Source organism: Petaurus breviceps, unplaced genomic scaffold, assembly GCF_028583685.1.
Source record: "Petaurus breviceps papuanus isolate PSGF00001 unplaced genomic scaffold, PetGlider_PUasm1.0 90434, whole genome shotgun sequence".
Classification (NCBI taxonomy): Eukaryota; Metazoa; Chordata; class Mammalia; order Diprotodontia; family Petauridae; genus Petaurus; species Petaurus breviceps.
Genome location: NW_027187251.1, coordinates 2,265,733 through 2,285,448, shown reverse-complemented (window position 1 = coordinate 2,285,448; position 19,716 = coordinate 2,265,733). Strand labels below are relative to the sequence as shown.

Below are 19,716 nucleotides of genomic sequence, written 5' to 3'. Positions count from 1 at the left end.
AAGGAAGGAAGGAAGGAAGGAAGGAAGGAAGGAAGGAAGGAAAGAGAGAGAAAGAAAGAAAGAAAGAAAGAAAGAAAGAAAGAAAGAAAGAAAGAAAGAAAGAAAGAAAGAAAGAAAGAAAGAAAGAAAGAAAGAAAGAAAGAAAGAAAGAAAGAAAGAAAGAAAGAAAACAAAAAAGAGGAGGTAGGAAGGAAGGAAAGAAGAAAGGAATGAAGGAAGGCAGAGACACTACTCCATTGTACTATTGATACTATCATAGAGTATGCTGGATATTGGATTTCATTGGTATAGGAAACCCCCTCCACCGATGCAGATCTGCACCCACTCCACAATTTATAGTCTTATAAAGTTGTCCAGAGTACTGAGAGATTAAGTCATTTGCCTAGGATAACACAGTTAGTATGTGAATGATGTATGACTTGGACCCAGGCTTTCCTTTCTCAGAGGCTGACTCACTAACTGCTTAGCAATAAATATGCCCCATTGAAGGCCTCCTTTGGTATCCACTCCTGACATAGAAGTGAGGCTGGGCTCTCAAGGCTATGTCAGGTAACACACCTTTTGATAGATCCAACCAAGCTGGAAAATATTCTAGTATAGGTCTGGTGCTAAACTGGCCATCTCTGGCTTTAGGTCCAGCCTAAAATTCAGTTTAGAGAAGCTAGTGGCGAGAAGGTCTCCAAAAGATAAACATTTACAACAACAGCAACTCATAAATATCAAGAAATAAGGCATGGCAGGGGGAAGTGGGATCTTTGGAGTATGGCCAGTGCCAGTGAAGCACATACTAACACTAATAAAATTGCAGTTCCTTGAGGAAATTAAGTAGCAATAATATCTTGTATTTGTGTAGTGCCTTTTTTGTTTCCCCTCCAAAGTGTTTTGATAACTATACTCTCATAAGCGATACAGAAGGTCTGACTTCTTCACTTTAAAGACAAGGAAAATGAGACCCAGGGAGGAGGGGCCAAAACAGTTACTCAATTACAACCCTTGGTCAGTGACCACAATGACTAGAACCCAAGACTCCCACCTGACCACATTATCTCTGACAGTTTTCTCTTCCTATATACTTATCTATTAAACAGAACAACCATGCTTCCCAGAGGTATGGCCAAATTTGCCCTGTCTGTGCTCCAGGAACCCGGGCTACCACCCCTTACCCTTACCTCAGCCAGGCGGGAATGCTTGTGGACATTTTCACCCTTCTGCACACTTGGAGCCAACTGCTGCAGGACGCCCCTGCTGCTAGTAAGAGCTCTGGTTAGCCGGGCAAATTTCCCCCAACCTAAAGGAAAGAAGAGAGGAGAGATACATTCTGCTACATGCAGTAAAAATACAGATAACCAGCCTTATCATAGTTATTTCTAGAAATGGATGCCTTTCTTCCACCCCCATCTCTTAATTTCCCACTTTGCTCATGTATTAAGTTCCCATCATGTACATAGTATCTCCCATAATTCACACTCACAGTTCAGAAAGACTTAAGAAAAGTCTCTATTTTTTTTTTTTTGCTACATCACACTTCATTAGAAATTGTGCTTTATTTTCTGTAAGTGGTCAGGGTGTTGGACTTGGACTCAGAAAGAACTGAGTTCAAATCTTACCTGAGACATGTACTAACTGACCCTGGGCAAAGTCACTTAACCTCTCTTGGTCTCAATTTCCTCATCTATAAAATGGGGGAAATCATGGTATCTGCCTTCCAGGGTGGTTAAAAGGACCAAATGAAATGACACGTAAACCATTTTGCAAACTTTAAAGTGCATGTTTTAGAGGACACCTTCATACCTACCATCTCATTATTCCATAATTAGGTTAGATCTTTCCATTTCAGAGATGGGGAAACTGAAACACAAACTGAGAGCATATAAGAGATTTTCACTAAGGACACAGAACAAGTAATAGAGCCAGGCAATAATAAACTGATTCCCAGAGAAGAATTTCTTCCCAATGCTGAGTACATCAAGATAGTTGACTCATTATATGTCTCAGATTGGTCCAGATCTAGACTGTCTGATAAATTTCCCCCAGGGGTTCATTGTAATTGGCAGTAGTTCTGGAGAGCCAAGACTGACCCCTTAACCTCCTGGTGCTGGGGCTCTTGGGGTGACAAAAATAGTTCCACAGTTTGAACTAGACCCAATGGAAATGGAACCATCAAATGGTTACACTACTTACCCTCTTCTGCTCTTTGTTGATTTCCACCAGTCCCCTGAGAAAGCAATAAATATTGATCTCCCTGCCTCTGGAATCTCTCTGGAAAAACTAAGAATCAGAGTTTAAATGACCTGACCAAGATCTCATGGAGGAGCTATTTTGCTTGTCCCCAGAAGGCAGAACTAGAAACAGGGATAGAAGCTATAGAGAGGCAATTAACAATTTGAGCTGTCTGAAAATAGAATGGGCTGCCCTTGGAAATAGAGTTTTCATCATCACTGGAGGTCTCTGAGCAGAAGTAGATGACCACACACTAGGGATGACATAGAGATGGTTTCTGCTCAGGTACAAGTTGGACTAAATGATCTCTCAGGTCTCTCCCAACTCTGAGAGTCTATGATTTGCTCAGTCCCAGAGTTAGAACTAGAAAGCGGACCTCTTAATTCTCAATTCTATCTGTGACATTGTGATATCTCTCTTGGATTATTTCCTGCCTCTCAAGACACTCAAAACACAATGGGTGCACAATAACTGTTTATTGAGTGACTGTATGATGGAAGGAGGCAGGTGTTACATAATAGGGATTCCCCAAATGGTTAGCAAACTATAAGAGATTTACATAATCCTAGGATCCTGGGTCCCTGAGAGATCACTCAGGCTAATTCTCAACTTCCAATAAGAACCGACCCAATGGTTGATACTGGAATCAAGAAGAGTGGTCTTTAAATGTGACCTTCAGTATTGTGACTTCAGGGTTTGAGGTTTGGGGGTGTTTTGTGTCTTGATCTTATGCAAACACAGAAGAGAAAATCAGTTCTTTGGGGGGTCTTATTATTCCAAACATTCTGGGTTTTAATGAAAAAGTTGGAGGAACTCTGTGAGCTTCCCAACTCCATTAAGCAGAGGAACAATACTACTTAGGGTCTGCTTAAAATGCACCATGAGATTCCAGATATAAAATGACCATTAAAGTCTATAAGAGGGAAGCAGAACAGGCCCTACATGGGACTCTCCAGGTCTCCTCTTGAATGGACCAATGGCCCACTTATGAAAGTGCTCAATGCAATTTGTTTTCAGCAGAATCTATTTTTTTTTAAAAGTCAATTTTCAGGCTCCTGCTGGCCCTTCAGCCATGTTGCTTTTCATCTCTAGAAGATAAAACTGAAATTGGACCCTAAAAAATATATCCTAAGGGATGTGAAAATAAATCTGTGTGTGTACGTGAACACAAGTGGGGGCACACATGTACCCATTTGTATCAAAACCAGAAATACACATAGTCGAAGTGGGTAGTTACCTAGGGTATAACAGAGGATAGTCTTTTTATTGATGTAGCTTTTAAAGATGGAAAATTCTACTCTCTGGCCCCTTAATACTAGTGCTTTCCTTCAGCTAATTAGCTTGTATTTATTTTATATACATACTGTCTGGCATATAGTAGGTGTTCAATAAATGTTTACTGACTGATTGATTGACTAAAGTCCATTCTTGTCCAAAATTAATGATCCTATGATCAATATGCTCACCATCTCAAAGTTTCAGCTCTCTAAGAATCCCAACTCTGTCCTGTGAGGGTTGAATAAGACAAAAAATAGGAAGGGAGGGTCGAGTACATGAAAATGTGAAGTCATTGGAAAAAAATATAGAAATAAATAGGATCTATGAAGTCATCTAACCTAAGCCATCTCATTTTATAGACAAGAAAACTGAGGCCAAGAGAAGTTAAATGATTCAACTAACACCATACAGGTAGTAACTCTCCTCAGTACAAGAGAGTAGTACCAGAAAAATGAAGGGAAGTTCTTTATGAAGTACTGCAAAAACACAAAAAACTATGATTTCTAAAGTTGTACAAAAGGATAAAGAAATTGCTAACCTATAAGAAGAGAATATAGAAGCTGGCAGAAAAATCAGAATATAATGCAATACATGATAGATACAATAGAAAAACTAACTGAGCAATGTCTCAAAGACTTTGGATCACTGAATGAGCTAGCCTTTGAGGATTCTGACCCCAAAGTGGAAGAAGAAATCTTGAAGGGGCAGCTAGGTGGTGAAGTGAATAGAGCACCAGCCATGGAGTCAGAAGGACCTGAGTTCAAATCCAACCTCAGAGACTTAATACTTACTAGCCATGTGACTTAGGGCAAGTCACTTAACTCCAATTGCCCTGCCCTCCCCCCTCCAAAAAAAAAAAGAGATCTTCAAGAAAAAGACACCCAGAATGAGACATGTGACAAAAATAAGTGTCTCTTTACAGTATTTAAAACATACATAAAAATATTTAATGATTGACTATTGAAAAACAAAACTACTGAAGTTTACCTCTGCTTTAGATGTGTTTGGGTTTTTTTTATAAGTTGATGAAGGCCTGGAATCCCTGGTTCAGTTGTAGGGTTTTTGTCTATTTGTTTCATTTTTGCCTAACAGTTAGTGGTAGGGAATTAATCATATTCAACAAACTATTATAGTTGGTTTGGGGAAACCTGAACTGAAATACAAATTTTATCTATTTTTAATATTGTAATATCTTCTATAAATAGCATCTTCTCGGTTGAGTCTCACAAGACTAACATATACTTGGAAAATAAACTTTAATCCTCCAACAAGAAAAAAAATTTTTAATCCAAAAAAATCTAATCAAATTAAATAGCAAAGATATATTTGAACCCAAGTCCTCTGATCCCAAATCTAGCACTCTTCCTTTGGAGAAAGCAACATACATCCTAGGGGCAAAGGATAGATGAGTGATTTTGAATCACTACTGCCAACACCATTTTGATCTCTAGGTTATGCCTTTTTCTAGGCTCACTGCTTATACAAAGAAAGTAATAATGAAATGACTGTAGCAGCTGCATAACTTCCAGGGAATATATTCTTAGAGGATTTTTCCTGTTACCAAGCATGACCTAGGGAAAACCTAGATAACAGCAAAGTTCACAAAGATATCAACCAAAGGAAACCAAGTGTCCTGTGACAGGTTTCTTGAAGCACAAAAAGTGGGGATGAGAAGCAAAGAATCACAGAAGTTGGAGCTAAAAATTACCTTATGGACCATCTTGCCTAAACTCCTCATCTTAAAGTTGATGGAACTAGGGCCCAAAGAAGTAAATGATTTGTCCAGCATCATGCTGGAAGAGGCAGAGAATCTAAGGCATAGATGGGAGAAAATGGAAGGAAAGAAAGAAAGGGAGAAGGAAAAGAAGTAGAGTAGGGAAAATAGAAAAAAGATAAGAAGAAAGGGAAGGATAAAACAGAAGGAAACAAGAAAAAGAATGGCAAATAGTGGGAAGTGTTTCATGTTCTTTCCAACATCCACAGAACTACAGATTTAGTGTGGAAGGGATCTGAGAAATTATCTAGTCCAATCTTGCCCATAATCAACCCTCTAGTAAGCAGTAGAGTCAGGACTTGAACTTTGGTCTTCTAACTCTAAATCCAATACTCTTTCTACTATACTATATTAACCAATAAGCATATTCTGATCACCATACCAACAAATGGACACCTTTTGATCACCATGTCTATCAGCAAGTGTTTTCAAATCACCATGTCAACTAACAAGCATCTCCCAATTCATCTTATTTAAACCTACTACATGGTCAACATAGTGCTTTGGCATATATTTCTCTTTGTATTAATTCTCTCCATACTTCAAGTTATACTTTTTTTTGCTTTTTGGAGGGGGAAGGCAGGGCAAATTGGGGTTAAGTGATTTGCCCAAGGTCACATAGCTAGTAAGTGTTAAGGGTTTGAGGCTGGATTTGAACTCAGGTCCTCCTGACTCCAGGGCTAGTGCTCTATTCACTGTGCCACCTAGCTGCCCCAGAGTTATATTTCTTGCTTCCCCAGTTAAAAAGTAAGGTCCTTGAGAGTAGGATTGTTTCATTCTTTGTATTTGTATATTCAGCACCTAACACAATGTCAAGAACATATTAGGCAATTGATAAATGCTTGTTAATTGTTTGGATGATGCCCCTCAATGACTTAATCAGTGCCATAGTTATCAGTTGCCTGATCCAGATTAAGAGTCAGTAGCTGCTTCTCACTTTCTCATTCTGATATGGAACCTCATACAATATTTGAACCTGAACTTGGGCAAGCCTGACAAGGTTTTGCTCTAGCCAATGCAGCTTTGTGCCATCCCTGCTTCATAGGACCCTGGGGACACTGAAGTGGTACTGGAAGAAATGGGAAATCAAGTTCTTTTGATGTCAAACTGAGCTATTCCCATCCGTGGACAAAATAGACAATGTGAACTTGTGGAGATGTGAGACTTTTTGTAAACATTCATCCTGCTTAGGAGGAGATAAAGTGAATAGAAACCTTGTTCTAAGCTCAAAGCATCTGCTTCCCATAGGTCCACTTAGAAAATCAGATCCTAGGACCCATGGGCAACTTAACTTTCCTTAGAATACACAATAAGACATATTGGTAAAGAAAATGTGGACTTAGAAATGTAAGCTGCAGTTAGTAGTAGGCACTCTCTGGGTGTTTATTTCTCTCCCTTAAGCCCTCTGCTTTTAACTACTAAAATGCAAATTATCCACACACATAACAAAATTAGGATTGCTCCTACAGTAACAGTGCTTTGGGGATTGATAAATCTTTGAATCTTCTCTCTAGCATCACTCTCAATGTGAGCTGATAATCCTATGGATTCCTTTTGGGGAAATACCATTCATATTTTCAAGGCAAAGCAGGAGAAAAAAAACCAGAATAATTTTTACTACTCTGTCTCTTCCCCAAGAGTGCTTCATGAAAATTTCCCTATGAAAACATAAGGATAAGAAGACTAAACCTGAGATGGCCTTTGAGATCCTTGTCTCCTACCTTTCTTTCCTAACCCTTTGTCCTTCAAAATCTTGGCTGGAATTTCACATTGCCATGGTCTTCTGCACTTAGCTGAAGTCTGGCTCAGAAGTTGGATGCAAGAGGTAGCTCTTTGAAAGTGAATTTGCTCCTCTAAAATGAGGTTATTCAGTGGGGTGAGTTAGAAAACAAGAGAATGATGACTCATTTCACAGTGAGCAATTTGCAGAGAAGGTTTCAAGCCTAGCAGCCTATTCTCCTGCACTCACAGTCACAGAACTCCCTAGTATAACTGACTCAGAAGAAGGATGAGGACAGAGAGAAAATTCCAGCAGCCTACTCTCAATTATCCATAATAATAGGGAATGAAGAGAGTAGGGACAATTGAAATCCACAAAGGAATAGTTTCCCATTTTAGTTGTTTCAACCTACTCTCTTACCCAACCATTTAAAAAAGAAGAAAGAAAGAAAAGAGCTACTTGGAAGTAACAAAACTAACTCAAGTTTTACCTTCTCACCTGGTTGCTTATGATCTCTGTCAGAGATGCTGATAAGCAATGAAATGTCCTAAAAGATGGGAAGCAAAGACATGACAAAGAGAAGGAAGAGAAGTCAAGGTTTATGTATGGAATCATGGAGCACTAAATAATGGAAGAAAGGTGGATCCTCACATAAAATATAATAGGGTCCCTAATGTGAAACTCTCTCAACTGGGCTTCATAAGCAAAAAGAGATTATGCTGCATATCATAAAGGAGAAAAGGAAGCAATAGAAAAGTTATTTTAAAAAGATGAACAGACTCCAGAAAAATAAATCCATAATGTTTTATTATTTACAAATCATTTTTTTCATAGTAATTTTGTGATTTAAATAGTATGCGTAGTATTATCCCTGTTTTAATGAAAAGGCACCTAGAGCAATCAAAAGACTTTATCAAAGGCACGCTATTTGCTTGAGATCTAACTATAGTTAGTTCTCAATTAGCCCTGCATAGATTATCCATTCTTCAAGTTTTATATTGTAATTTATTAAACAACAGGATTTTCTCTGTGGCAAGAAGTACATTTTGAGGCCATATCCTACTATTGTCAAGACATATATCAGGGAATGTAAACTAAATTGTAGTATCAGATTACATGAATCAGACCTAGGAAAATCTTAGGCAAAACTAGTTGTACAGAAAGGAAGGGGAGACATATATAGATGAACCAAATCTACTTATTTGAGGAAAATATGTAGTTTGGATTATCCACACCTACAAGTCTTTCTTTGGTGCAAGTAATAGTGGATTGTAAATTCTAGTTCAGAGGCTATTGGTGCTGACCAAGGTACTGAAATGAGCACTTGTTTCTGTCTTCTAGAAAAACAGCTAGATGTAGGCAAGGGAAAAAGAAAAAAAAAAAAAACATTGTAGAAAGTTAGAGGTGGGAAGGACCTGACCATTGTAGAAAGAGATCAAGAGATGATCTGTCCGATCCTGTCATTTTACAGATGATGAAACTGAGATTCAGATGGTAAGTGACTTGCTTAAGGCCACACAGAGTGAGCAGTGAAACCAGAACTTGAACCGTATCTTTTCTCTCTCAAGGTTCAACACTTTCCACTACACCCCAGTGCCTCTCAGGAGTACAGTCAAGGCACATGACAGTGAGGGTAACTTTTTCTCCCTGATGTATTTAGCTCTTTGGGTTGTTGACAAAACTGCAATTCATATAATAATAATGACACTATGGAATTGAGATGATCTATATTGTTCTATAATATATAGGATCTTAACATTTGTGAACATGTCTAAGCAGAGGACCATACACAGAGCAGAGTCAAACCAAGCTTCCACGAGTCAGAGTGATGCATGCCTGTAATTCCTGCTATCAGAAAGGCTAGTGCATCAGGTAAGCTCCAGAATTCTAAGTTTTAGTGCTGTTCACATTAAGTCAAGCAATCACACCCCCCCCCCAGAAGGTTGCCCAGCCCAGGTGGGAAATGGATTAGGTCAAAGCTCCTATGCCAGTCAGCAGTGGCATTGGGCTGGCAAATGACAGCTGCACTTCCAGTCTGGGTGAGACAGGGAGAACCAGGCTTAAAACAACAAGGTAAAATAAGACTGGGAGGCTGCCAAATCATCTATAATGGACAGCTTTTGAAGGGACATTAAGTGAGATATACTAATCCTGTTCTTGCTATTATGGATTATAATTTTCTGAATTTAAACATATCAAGGATTAGAGTTTTCCTATTTACTTCTCTAACAAAGAGATAAAATAGTGCCTAGTTTCCAAAAGAAAAAAGGAATGGGGGTAATACAATTAACTCTCTTTAATCAATCCTTACCAGAGCCCTTCTGATTTATTCATGGTCCCTACTGCAAGGGAGTTCACCACCAAAACTCATTAAAAGGAAGTGATGCATTTGGTTCCTGAAGCATTGACCTGAGTGAGCCTTATTATATAATCCTGATTTATCTATTCAGGCAGGTACATCAGAATCAAATAAAGACTGCTAGATGCCAGGTAAAATATGCTTATTCTTCACATGTCTTTATGACAAGGAAATCCATGCTATTGTTATTGTCTCATCAGGACATCTAAACTCTCTTATTGTGAGAGAAAATTAGATATTCACGCACTGGCAAAATTGGTTACACGGCATAATCATATTTGGGGGAAGAAAAATGGAAAGATGTTACTAAATTTGGTTATCTTTAAAATGTGATGTGCATGTTTAGAATCACAGATTTATAGAATTTTGGATCTGAAGGAAACAGATAACAGCAAGTTCAACTCTTTCCTTGCCAACAAATGAGGAGAGGGTAACAAACTTTCTCAAGGTCATATCATAAGATAATGGGTTCATAGATTTAGAGCTAGAAGAGCCCTTAAAGACTATCCTATTCACTCTGTCATTTTACCAGTAAAGCAACTGAGGCCTAGAGGAGGGAAGTGATTTGTCCAAGGTCATATCACAGAATTTTAGGATCATAGATATAAAGTTGTTAAGAGGCCATCATTCTACAAGTGAGGAAACTAAGTCCTAGAGAAGGGAGGAGACATGACCAAAGTCACATTACAGGATCATATATTTTGAACTAGAAAGGGGCTTTAAAGACCATCTGGGTCACTCCCCTCATGTTAGAGATAAGGAAATTGAGATTCAGTTTGGCTAAATGAGTTGCCCAAGGTGACACAGAGGTAGTGGTCATAAAAGGCAGAATTTGAAGTCATATCCTATGACTCTAGGACCAGTGGTCTTTTCGTGAACCACACTGCCTCCTGCAGTAACTTAACCTTTTAATTTGCCCAGACAGCTTTCTAAGTTGCAAAACAGGTATAATCTGCACTAGTAAAGGGAATTTCCTCACTGGGAATTCCCTATACCAATGAAATAACATTTATTTTATAAATAAATATTTATTTATTAATTATTATTATTTTTCTATTTTGGGCCACTATGGTTTTCTTTGGATATCCTTTTTCAACTTGGCTAAACACATGAGACCCTTAGAAAAAGAAGCCCCAGATACCCCTGGGGAAAAGTGTCAGATAAGAAGAAATTTTCAAAACTTGATTTATTCCCTGTCATCTATGGAAGATCTCAGTAGAGCCGGAGTAAGAAAAGTGAAATCCAGCATTGCATTGTTCCCAATATCCCAACCAACCACTAACTAAGATGTGGTTCTTTGTACACATACATGATTACTAGCCCATCAACAACAGGACTTTTGCTTCGAGTCATTTTCCCAAGGATAGGGATTGGCTTATGCTAAGAAATCCACTTGTTATTGTTAGGCTCCTGTTGTCACTGAGGCACGTCTTTAGGAAGTGGCTGGTTACAGTGAGGGTTTCAGTATGTGGTGTTACCAGAAGCGAATCTCTACTTAAGGCCATGAATCAGACTAATCAGAAATTGAATCTAATGACTTGATTTCTTTAATGTTATCTTTTTTTTAGTTTTTTTGCTTTTTGGAGGGCAATTGGGGTTAAGTGACTTGCCCAAGGTCACATGGCTAGTTTTTGTGTTAAGTGTCTGAGGCCGGATTTGAACTCAGGTCCTCCTGACTCCAGGGCTGGTGCTCTATTGACTGCACCACCTAGCCACCTCTTTCTTTAATATTATCCTCTAAGCAAGTAACCTAGCCAACCTGAACCAAACCAAACACCTTGATGGAGATGAGTGAACTTCCACCATCACTTTCCATAAACAAAATAGTCTATGCCTCTTTAAAAGAACATTTTTGAACATCCGACATGCATCTCAGTGTATGAGCCTGTATAATTCATTCAGTTCCATCTAAGAGTTTGACCAAATTCTGTTCACTACTAGATAAGTGACCATTACCATCTGAAAATGTGGAATGTTTCTCTAATGTTGCTAGAAATGTCCAATGCTAATTGGTGTTCATTCCCCATGCTTCCCAGGCGGAACCACAAGCTTCCCTTCTGCTTCCTACCCCAATTTATTCCAGGGTGACATTTTACCTTCCTCCAATATAAATTAGAGCATAATTTTTAATCTTTGTGCTTAGATTGCCTTGGCAACCTTGAATTCTGTGTAGATGCCTGGACCACTCTTGAGGAAGAAAGCATAAAATGTATTTGTACAAATCAGAATTACAAACCTTTACATGAATCATCCTCAATTGGCTGTTTGAAAGCTGTTATGTCACTGAAAGTGCAAAGAAATAAAACCACTTTATCCTGTTCGTTTCGAATTGGAGCAATTTTCACAAAGAACCACACAGGTGTCCCTGAAAAGAATATCAAAAGGGTGGTCAGTGATTTACATTTTCATTCAAGGCTCTATGGAGGCAAAGGGTTTGGGGAATGAATAGGTGCAGATATTAATTTATGAGGGAAAAAAGGCATCTGATTCCTTCAGGTGCTAGGCAATTGCATCATTAATTGCTTTCTTCACAGATTTAAAATATTCACCTTAACATCTCAGATGGGGATTTACTTTAGGCAAGTTCAAATAATTTTACAAAAATTGGTCTCACTTACCTTTATATAATATCTGAGATTAATAGGTAGCAAATCAGTGAAAAACTGAGAAACGGAGTCAAAGAGAACCCAAGACTTCCCCCATCCCACCATGTGATCAGATGTAATTGGTAAGAAAAGAATGAGGATTTTTTACCCTCGCTAATGGAGCACATACCCTCAGTTTCAAATCAGGTCCCTCTTTAAAGGGCTCTGAAGGAAACTTAAGGTTTTGAAACCCACAAATTTGATATATACACTGAACCTATGTAAGTCACTCTCAACAAAGTGACATAGTAGGACCTACATGTCAGGAGGTTGGAGGAAGTGAAGAGGAAAAGAAATACAACAAGAGACAGAAAGGTATTAGAGTATGGAGAGAAGAGGTAGGGGAAAGGATAGCCATAATGCTTCTTTCTAAGAAGGAAAAGATTCCAAGGGTTTAGGGGCTCTATGATTATAGCCACAGAAACCTTCGAAGAATCCAGAAAGAATATACTGGGGAAACTTCCACTCTCATTTACCTTGCTACTGAGGCTAAATGGTAAGGCTATAGGCTTCAAGCACCAGCTACCATGGGTAATAAAACAGGGCCCAAGATAGACCTCCCTTTACTGACTCCTCGGAGTGGAACCAATCCCTAGCCAATGTCCCAAAACCTGAATCAGTTCATTTTCTACTTTTAAGAATCATTTTTTAAACATTCAAAAATATTTTAAAAGTTTTATTATTTTAGTATTTATATTATATATATAATATATTACTTATGTTATTATAGATTATTTCTTCTGAGTTCACAATTTTGATTATGCTGTGTTGTATTTTGTGCACAAAATCATGACGTCCATTTTAAAGAAAAAAAAATGAGCTACAGAACAGTGGTAGGGCTTGCCCAAGTGCGTTGATCATGGTGGCAGGACTCCTGATAAGGGAACCAGTCCTCTAGCTATCATGCTCTGACTCTCCCTAACATTCACCATTCACAGTAGATGCCACCCCAAAAGCTAGACAGATGCCACCAGTTTCAAATAGTCAGTACACAAGCACTCACATACTTTTAACTTAGGATTATTTTGTCTTATAATTTGCTAAGTTGAAAAAGTGATTAGATATAGATTCACAGAGGGCACAAAGAAGGTTCTGATTTTTTTTTTATCTCTACCTTGAACATGAAATAATGGAAGTATGCTGTCCCTACTACAGAAGGAGGGCAATTCAGACCCATAGGCCAATAAGACTTCTCTCTGCTTTCAGAAAAACTCTTTAAAACTTAAAAAATTCCCCCAGTAACAGGAATAAGGTAAATTAATGCATACTTCCCCCCCAATATCTGCCTTGTTAGTAAGGTGGGCATTTGTGAGAAGTTTGGCTAGAACTAGCTATGTGGTATGGGCAAAACTAGAATATGTGAGAATCCAACTGGTGATCTTGGCCTCAATAACATGTTCTAAGCATCTATTTTTAAACCAGCCAGGTCTGGTATTAGGCATAAAATTGAGCCTGGGAAAAGGTGGGGGAGAGACCCAAACTTATCCCCGAATAGAATACAGCTGCCTCCCCCAGGATGACACATACGTGGTGCACAGATCATCTGTCACTAGAAAGAATAATTAGCAGCTTCGAGAATTAGGGTTCCATTTACATTGTTATCACCAAGATTAATTATCTGTTGGCTGAAATAAGACCTCATGTCTTGATTGCAGGTGTTTGTATAGGGTATAGAACTCACACAGCTGTTCTCCCAAATCTCACCCCTACATAATTCCTTCCATAATTTCCCCCCAATATAATTATGCACATACCCTTGCCCCAGTCCCAGCAAATACCCTATCTCTCTAACATATCCTATCACATGTGATACAAATAGCTTATTCATCAGTCACTGTATCTGTCTGATGTTTCTATCTTGCCATCTTTATAAGATAATAATAACTGACACCTACACATCACTTGAGGGATGATACAATGTCTTTGCAATGAACAGACAGGGTAGTGCAGTAAATAGTATGCTGGAATTGGAGTCAGGAAGATCTAGGCTTGAATCTTGCTTCACACACTTGCTAAGTGTATCAGCAAGTCACTTGACTTCTCTGGGACTCAGTCTGTTCATCTGTAAAATGAGACAACCTGATTCAAGGACTCAAAATTTATGATCCTATGACCCCATAAAGTATTGCAAATATTATCCTTATTTACATATTTGATTTGATTCTATTCACCAATCATTTAGTAAGCACCTATTAGATGCAAGGCATTGGGTTCCAAAGGCCCTCCAAAAAAGTATTGTCTCTTTTCATCAAGAAACTTTCATTCTGATTAAGAGGAAACTGAGTTATAAGCAAGGTAAATGGTTTGCCTGTGGTCACTGACCCCAGGTCTCCCACTCCAAGTCCAATACACCAGGCTGTGGCTTTATATATATACATATATATATATATATATATATATATATATATATATATATATATATATTTGAGTCACATATCCCCGTTGATAGATTTAAAAGTTTCTAGGGTACTGGCCAGATATAAATAGCTCTTCCTACAGTGCTCTGGACAGAGCCACCTACAATTAGGTGCCTAATAAAGGCATCTTCCTGGTGATAATAATGGTAAAGTTATGCTTCTACTACAGTGTCATATGCCTTGGGGTTTAAATAAATATTAAAGTGCATCAAACTAAGGCCACACACTTGGGCAACAGGAACCCTGCCTAGATTCAATTTCTTTCTTAAAGACAATAGGAAAATTAACATTAGAATGCGGAAAAAGCTATTCAGAGATCATCAAAAGCTGAAACCAAATGAAGTGGAGATATAAAGAATAAAAGCAGCTCCATTATTTGTCATACACCCCACTGGGCCTGTGTATTAAAGGAGGTTTCACAGGGTAGACAGATCTTGTATGCCATATGTACTTTAGTACCTAAAGACAGCAGGGTGGTGAAGGAACTGGGTCCTAGATTGATAAAGTAGTCACTCCAGCAGACGAAAGCCTACAAGCATCCAGCTGCACAGGGAGATTTAGATCTTAGAAGTACAGAAATTCCTGAAGGTTCACCAAGTCAGGTGTAATGGGGGTCTGGTACATGCACAGCGATTTCTTTTTCTGTGTGGAGAAACTGAGGAACTGCCTTCTGGAGAATCATGATGATCTGTAACAGACATGCCTTGAGAGTCTTTAGAGCATGAGTACACATTGTATAATTGGTTCCAATCTGCTAACCACACGATTAGGAGTAGCTTTTTTGGGTTGGCTGAATAGCCAGAACTGAGGGTGTCTCCAAAAAAGTCTGAGTAAACATCAATCAGCACTTTCCCTCCTTCTCTTTTCCTCAGTGATATGGGAGATTCTCAGTGTCTCTTTTGTTCATGATGTCCAGTAAGAGAATATCTCACTTTTTAGGCACATAGTGAGTACTTGAGAAGAAATTTTTCATTTTTTGGTTCTACCAATTTCACTTTGTATCAGTTCAAACAAATTCTACCATGTTTCTCTGAATTCCTTTTATATGTCCTTTCTTACTGCATAATATTATTCCATTACATTCATATACCACAAGGCTTGTGGGGTTTTTTTTAACCATTCCCACTTTGTTTCCAGTTCCTTGCTACTACAAATAGCTATTGTTGTTCAGTTATTTCAGTTGTATCCAACTCTTTGTGATTCCATTTGGGGTTTCCTTGGCAAAGATACTGGAGGGGCTTGTCATTTTCTTCTGCAGCTCATTTTACAGATGAGGAAAAGGAGGCAAACAGGGTTAAGTGATTTACCCAGGATTACATCGCTAATAAGTGTCACAGGTCAGATTTGAATTTGGAAACATGAGTCTTCCTGACTCCAGACCCAGCACTCTATCCACTTTGCCCAATAACAAATAATAATAAGTAATATAAATATAGATAAATAATATAAATAATTAAAAATGAGACATTCTCTTACAGCATTGTCTCTTGCTGGACATAATGAACAAAGAAGTCACTAAGGACCTCCAAAAGCATTGTAGCAAAGAGAATGAGGTGAGGAGCAGTGTTGTCTTGAATATTTTGGCATATATTAGATCTTTGTTCCCGTCTCTGACTTCTTCAGCATACATGTCTAGTTGTGGAATTGCTGAATCAAAGAAGATGGACATATTTCTTGCATAATTAGAAACTTATGCAGAAAGGCTCCACCAACAGTAAATTAGTGGGCTTTTCTTTCTATAGACCTTCTATAGTCCCCATTTTTGTCATCTTTGCCAATTTCTATTTTGTAAGGTGAAACCTCAGAGTTGTTTTAATTTGCATTTCTCTTAGTTTTAGTGATTTGAAGTATATTTCCACTCAGTTATTTATGGTTTGCAATTTTTCTTCTGAAAATTTTTTCTAATCTTTTGACCACTTATCTACTGAGGAGAGAATATTTATTCAAAAAATATTTAATAAGTACCTAATGTATGTAAAGCACTCTACTAAACTAGGGCAAATAATAAAATGAGTCAATACAGCGCTCGCCCTCAGAGAGGTGGTTGTTTGGTTTTTCTGGTAAAATCTCTCAAATAATCCTCCTTTTCTCCTTTGATAGGCCACCATCCTTGTACAGGGCCTCATCTTCTCATGCCTGGACTATTGCAATAGTCTGCTGTTTAGTTCACCTGCCACAAGTCTTCCTCCCCTCCAGTCCATCCTCCATTTAGTCACCAAAGTGATTTTCCTGAAGCAAAGACCAGGCGATGTCAAACTCTCCACCCCACCCCCCACCCCTTCCCACACACACTCAATGAATTCCAGTGGCTTCCTATCACCTCTAGATTCAAATACAAAGTCCTCTGCTTGGCATTCAGAGCCCTTCATAATCCAACCTCCTTCTACCTTTCCTGTCATATTATACCTTACACACCTACCCCCACCCCTACATATTCATTAACCCAATGACAATGGCCTCCTTGTTGTTATTGGCATAAGACATTTCATCTCTTGACTCCTGGCATTTTCTCTGTCACCCACGTCTGGGATCCTCTACATCTTCATCTCTCCCTCCTGGCTTTCCTGACTTTCTTCCATCCCCGTCTACAAGGGGCCTTTCCCAATCCCTCTTAATTCTAGCCCCTTCCTTCAGCTGATTATTTCCCATTTATCCTATGCATAGCTTGTTTATACTCAATTGTTTGCATGTCATCTCCTTCGTTGGATTGTGCTTGCCATGAGAGTAGTGACTATTTTTTGCCTTTCTGGTAACCCCAGAATTTAGCACAGTGCCTGACACATAGTAGGAGCTTAATAAAATGCTTATTGCCTGACTGGTAGATAATAAATGTAGAGCTAGAAAGGGCCTTAGAGGTCTTTTAGAGACTAACCCCTTCATTTTAGAGATGTAAAAACTGAAGTCCAGAACATTAAATAACTTCCTCTAGGAAAAACAATTAACAAGCATTTTTAAATGCTTTAAATTTTTAAATCCCAACAGGTGGTAAGGATTCAAGCCCAGATCCTTTGACTCCAGTTTTAGTTTTCATTCCACTATACCATGCCTCCCATCACAAATAATAACATAGATAACTCTAATATACAGTATTCTATGATACATTTATCAGAGAGGTCTAACACTAAAGTGTCATGTGAAATGGAAAGAGGGGAAAGGAAAGAAGGGAAATAAGTAAAGACTTCATTTAGGAGGTAAAGAAGGATGGATTTTTGTCCACCATATTTTTATTCAGATAGATTGTATGTGTGTATTTATATACATGTGTGTATACACATATGTATGTATGTATATGTATACAGAAACATGAAGAAGATAATAATTGCTTATAATATAATGTAGACAAGAAAGAAAGCAAACAAAAAAATCGTGGGTTTTTTTTAAATGCAGGTTCAGTAACACTTCACTACCCCATTTCTGGCTTTATTCATAGATGACACTAAATCATAAGCCAATTTCTTCCTATCCAGCTTCCTCCATGCTGATTCTTCCCCACTGCTCAGCAAATATACATTCATAGGGAAATTTTATTGTAATATTGCCCTGAGTAAAAATCAGGAAGGAAATTTTGCCATAAAATTGTATCTAATTTTCTAAAACATGGCTCCTGAATTATCTGTTGCTTTAGAATATCTGGTCTCCAGCTCCTTCCAGTGGCACAGTAATTTGGGAGATGAATATACAAGCTTAGGTTTTGAGATCTTAGAGAAAACCCACAGCTTTGGCTACATAAATGGTTTGGCTAAGTTTAACTCCGGTTCAGAGTTATTAGCTAGTGGAATTTAGCAGTTACCTGAAAGCTTTAAATCATCTCCTAATTTAGTCCGTTCCCAGCATGCCCTGCCATTGTTCCACATTAAAACCTGCTATAGCTCTCATAAAAAATAGAGAGGACTAGGCTGTGCACACAGAACTGTCTTTTATGTCCCACCTCAAAAGTCAGAAAAAGAAGGAATTCATCTTTAAAAATAAAAAAGCAAGCAGAAAAAAATTTCAGTGGTTCATTTCTACATTAAACCATATCCTAAATGAATAAACCTAACCTTAAATGAATAATAAATGAGATATTGGGGTGGCTACATATCGCAGTGAATAGAGCACCAGCCCTGGAGTCAGGAGGACCTGAGTTCACATCTGGCTTCAGACACTTAACACACACAAAAAAACTAGCCATGTGACCTTGGGCAATTGCCCTCCAAAAAAAAGCAATAAATAAATAAATGAGATAAGAAAAACTCATCACTCAATGCCTAATGTCAAGTAGACTTTATTAGAAACTCAATAAGCTTATCAGCCTCTCATCAGCATGAGGCAACAAAATGGCTTTGAACCTTTGAAAGTGCAAAGTTTCTTTACTTGACCTCTTCTGTCCTAGCTCTCTCTCCACAACCCACAAAAACAAAACAAAACAACCTTCTCCACAGATCAAATATTCTTTACCTCAAAAACAGACCACTGACCAAGTGTGACTGGGTTGCCAAAAGCTCCAAAGCAGCAAGAAAGATGAACATGAGCTGCTCTGTGGATTCAAACCAATTGAAGAGTGAAGGATTGTAAAAGATAAGGAGGTAAGGGAATAAAGAGAGCAGAATATCTCCAGGCTGGAAAGAACCTCAGAAACTATCTAGCCCAATCCACACCTACCCAGGAATCCCTGTCTCAGACAGCAAGTCCCCAGTTCAGGTCTAATTTCTTCATCTACAAAGTAGAGATATTAAAATAATAAGTACCTAAATTCAGGTTGTTGTGAAGGGCAAATGAAAGGATATATGAAAAAGGGCTTTGCAAACATTAAAGTGCAATATGTGTTATCTATTATTATTATCATCATTGTTCTACAACAGACGAAACCAGAGATCTTCTAACATTTAGTGAAAGGGAATTCACTAGCCTATGAAGTGTACCATGCCAATCAATCAATCAATAAACATTTATTAAATACCTACTATGTTCCAGTCACTGTGCTAATCAATGGGTATACAAAAAGAGGCAAAAGACAGTCCCTGCCCTCAAGTAGCTTACAATCTAATGGGGAAGACAACAAATATAAACAAAGCAAGCTATATGCAAGATAAATAAGATAAATTAACAGAGGGAAAGCATTTTGGGATAACTATTTCTTAGGAAATACTAATTTATATTGAGTGGAAATATGTTACTCCTCAACTCTTTCCTCTTTACAGCATGTTCCATTTTATCTACATCATTTCTATTTTTTTTTCTTTTGCTTTTTTTTTTTTGGAGGGGGGAAGGCAGGGCAATTGCGGTTAAGTGACTTGCCCAAGGTCACACACCTAGTAAATGAT

The 19,716-nt window shown here is 38.2% G+C and overlaps 1 protein-coding gene across 2 annotated transcripts in view; it reads right to left on the bottom strand.

The window, feature by feature from the left end:
• KCNH1 (potassium voltage-gated channel subfamily H member 1) overlaps nt 1-19,716 on the bottom strand; it is a 543,998-nt gene that overhangs the window by 490,767 nt on the left and 33,515 nt on the right. For both annotated transcript variants that reach the window (XM_069108778.1, XM_069108779.1), the window contains exons 4-5: nt 11,588-11,716; nt 1,170-1,288 (exon numbers count right to left, since the gene is read on the bottom strand). In XM_069108778.1, coding sequence (XP_068964879.1) covers nt 1,170-1,288; nt 11,588-11,716 — 248 coding nt within the window. The remainder of the gene's footprint in view (nt 1-1,169; nt 1,289-11,587; nt 11,717-19,716) is intronic.